Here is a 3,755-nt window from a genome sequence, read left to right as displayed (position 1 = left end):
GGAGGGTTTGTGTGGTGTTATTAGTCTAGCCAGTGTTTCTGCCATGACTCGTTCCTCAACCCTGCTAACTGAGGCTAGTGTTGAGTGTTTTATGTTGATGTGTGTTTGGAACAAGAGTTTTCAGGTCGGATGTACTCACTAGGAAGGAACCAAACGGAACGGGGGAGGGACCTACCTGAATATATCCAATAGAAACTTGTTTCCGTTGCAAAAAGTTTTGGACTAATGAGTACACCCCAGGTGAAGTTCAGACCGTCTGCTTCTCAGGTTCTGACCTTAGGAACAATCAGCTTAACTGTTTTGTCTGTTTGTGACCCCCACCCCTCCCCAAACTACACCCACACATTCCCTGACCAGTGGGTTTAACCTGTACCCGCTGTATCTGTGTCCACTTTGAAGGTTTTCCCCAATACTGTCAGTCCCATTCCATTGATCCAATTTGAAATGTTAAGTTTCTCAGAAATAAAATACAGTACATTGAACATTCACTATATAAACCAGTAGAGGGCAGGTTTGCTCAAGTTCTGAATTCCTGTCACTTCAGTATGGAAGGGTTTGTATCATACTGTATGTGTTTATCAGTTCAGCTCAAGTCAGCATTTCCTCACACATGAATTCAGAGAAGACACAGAATTACAAAGAAAGTAATTGTTTATTTTTTTTTCTCAAAAAAATCATCTAAAAGTGATCTAGTTCAATTACTATTTTTTTTGTTAACTATCACCTACACATACATCTGATCTCAGTGAAATTCATGGGGGGGAAAAAAAAACATTTACATTCATGCTAGTTGCTATAGGAATAGTTTGCATTAAACACTGTAGGCCTGTGTCCGAAATAACAACCTATTCCCTATATAGCACACTACATATGACCAGGGTCAGCACAAGGCAGTGGTCAAAAGTAGTGCACTAGGGAATATATTGCTATTTTGAGATGCAGACTAGGTTCTAGGATCATCATGACTTCTAGTTTAGCACATATATACAGAATTAGAAATACAACAAAGTTCAAAACACAGGTTCCAACTCAAAATCCCATGCAGAGAAAAATGTGGCACATCTCAAATCAAAATGCCAGACTGAAAAACATTACAAGTCATCATAGCTTCAAATCAGTTGTTCCTAGAAAAAAAAGACACTTTTTGAAAATCCATACTTTAGTTATTTTTTTGTTGTTGTAGTAGACCCTATTAGAGAGAGCCCGACGAGGACGAATCGTAAGAATGTACGGTCAGAAGCCTCAATGTTCTAATTTGGAAAAACTAATACTAGAACCAGGAGAGCTTGAGCTGTCAATCATTACCAATTGCCCAATCAAAAGACCTGTATAGCAATCAAAATCTCCTGATAGGTCAAAATCTTAAACTGGCCAATCACATGACAGCCCTATTATTGGATAGCTCTCCCCATTTTTTATCGAAACATCTGGCAATAAATAGCCTTGAACAGTTTGATCATAACAGCACTTATTACTTCATCTGACATCATTATAACTCGTTAAAATGTAGCTGTATCCAAAAACATCTAAGGGAAGACTTGCTCTTTCTCACATTCCAACAGAAATCATTTTCTACAAAACATGCACTGCTGAAACTCATCTGCTTTATTCACCACGGCTAAAAAACACATCATATTATGCAAATTTAAATGAAAACCATTCCATTAACTTTCTTAGCTTTCAATTAAAATGCTGTGTTGTACAGTGGTTTGATTAATGCAATAGTTATTGATGACCAAAAATAGCCAAATTAGTCTGATCTTCCCTTTATGACAGTAGCATAAAAAGCCTTCAAGTTTCAGAGAACATTTCTGAAACATTCTGTCATGGAGATTTATGAAACATATTATTTAATATAAAATGAATGCATAAAATGTGTTCAGCAGTCTCCAACCCTGTCGTAACCAGGTGTCAACAGTCTGTTACAGAGAACTACACTACACACAGGCAGCCTGACCAACGTCAACAAAGAATCACCACTATATCCACAGAAGTCACAGAAGAGTCACAGGGTCGGGGCAAAGTTCTCGTTATTTCCCAACCTGAGAAACATGATTGTCTTAGAGCAGACACAACCTTGTACATTTTAGTAAAAAAACAAAAAAAACATTGACTCTTGACTGAGACGGTTTAGATTTAAATTGGCCTTGATACGTTTACAGAGGAGATAAAGTAATAATTTGTTTCAACGAACTACAGTAAAAAGATGAGTGGTTACCATCGAAAGAACCCTGTTCACTTGTGTGCTTTTGTAAAACATAAAACCCACAAAACAGTCCGTTTCTAACACATGGCCACGCTAGAATAATAATAAAAAACAAAAAGCTACAAATAAACAATAACATCAACAAAGCAGTGCTATGTTTTTTTTTGTTTACATATTTTACACTAGTTTTAAAAGTCATCTCTATAATAGTACTGTATTAATAATAGACTTCTCTTATGAGCATAGGGTGCTATGTATCATATCACAATGGGTATCACAAATTAACACTTTGTATGCTAATGCTAATTCTGCTAAGGCAAGCATTAGCTAATGCTAATTTTGCTAAAGCTAGCATTAGCTAAGGCTAATTACACTAAGGCTAGCGTTAGCTAATGCTAATTTTGCTAAAGCTAGCATTATCTAAGGCTAATTACGCTAAGGATAGCGTTAGCTAATGCTAATTATGCTAATCAACCAGATAAAGGCAAAGCACAACTAACAGAGGAGCTAGCTGGGTTTTTTATTGGGAAGTACTATGAAGGAGTGGGGTGACATTGCTCCTAGACACTGATCCACAGTCAGTTCTGTACGTTACCTCTAAATGCTCAAGATCAGGATTGAAGGTGGGTGAAGGTGATCCTAGATCTGTCCATACGAGACACTTGTAACCTAAAACGTAACCATATCTGACATTATCACAGCGTTACTTTAACATCCTAGAGCTCCTATAGCTCTCATCTGAGTTTTTATTTTTTAGCATAAAACATAACATGAGTTTGTTCTGTAATAGTCTTCAGCACTGTGTAAGCCTGTCTAACTATAAACCTAAAATCTGTAATACAAGGAAAGTTGCAAATCAGTGAAACTAGCTGCCAGTTAACAACACTGGAAGTTCAAACGAAATGTGTGTGTATGGGGAGTTGACTAGTGGCGAGGGAGAGATGGAGAGGTCCATTTTGTGGTTTTCCTGGGTCGCATAATGTCCAGTCACATATCCCAGGAGAATGGTGTTATGGGTAGTGTAGGCAGTAGGAATGGATAGTATGTAGGAAGGTCTCGCTCCCTTTTTCTCCCTCTCTGGTTGCTGTGGACTACATGGGGCCTTTGAACTGGTTACCAGAGAGATGCTGTCTGATAGACGGCTTAGATCCTGCCACGTCGCCCAGCTTTCTCCACACCACCTGCTCACACACACACACACGTATGCACACACACGTATGCACACACACGTATGCACACACACGTATGCACGCACCCACATAAAAAGAAAACAAACAAATAAGTTATGTTATGCACCCTTTTTTTTATACACAGAAGCTGAAATTCAATCATTTTGACGTTGATGCCCCCAAACACTATGTGCAGGAAAAGCATCTCTGTCCTCACTTGGTCTTTCACTAACTGAACCCCTGGTGGAGTCTCTGTCCTCACTTGGTCTTTCACTAACTGAATCCCTGGAGGAGTCTCTCTGTGTGTGAGATCCCAGGGCCCCATAGACAATACAGGACCCAGGGCCCCATAGACAATACAGGACCCAATATACAATACA

General features: G+C 38.9%; 1 protein-coding gene across 2 annotated transcripts in view; it reads right to left on the bottom strand.

The window, feature by feature from the left end:
- Positions 1–633: 633 nt before the first annotated feature.
- ccdc85cb (coiled-coil domain containing 85C, b) overlaps positions 634–3,755 on the bottom strand; it is a 95,373-nt gene continuing 92,251 nt past the window's right edge. For both annotated transcript variants that reach the window (XM_029734323.1, XM_029734324.1), the window contains exon 6: positions 634–3,387. In XM_029734323.1, the coding sequence (XP_029590183.1) occupies positions 3,298–3,387 (90 nt within the window). In that variant the 3' untranslated portion in view covers positions 634–3,297. The remainder of the gene's footprint in view (positions 3,388–3,755) is intronic.

Source organism: Salmo trutta, chromosome 35 (assembly GCF_901001165.1).
Source record: "Salmo trutta chromosome 35, fSalTru1.1, whole genome shotgun sequence".
Taxonomy (NCBI): domain Eukaryota; kingdom Metazoa; phylum Chordata; class Actinopteri; order Salmoniformes; family Salmonidae; genus Salmo; species Salmo trutta.
This window is presented reverse-complemented; position numbering and strand designations above follow the sequence as displayed.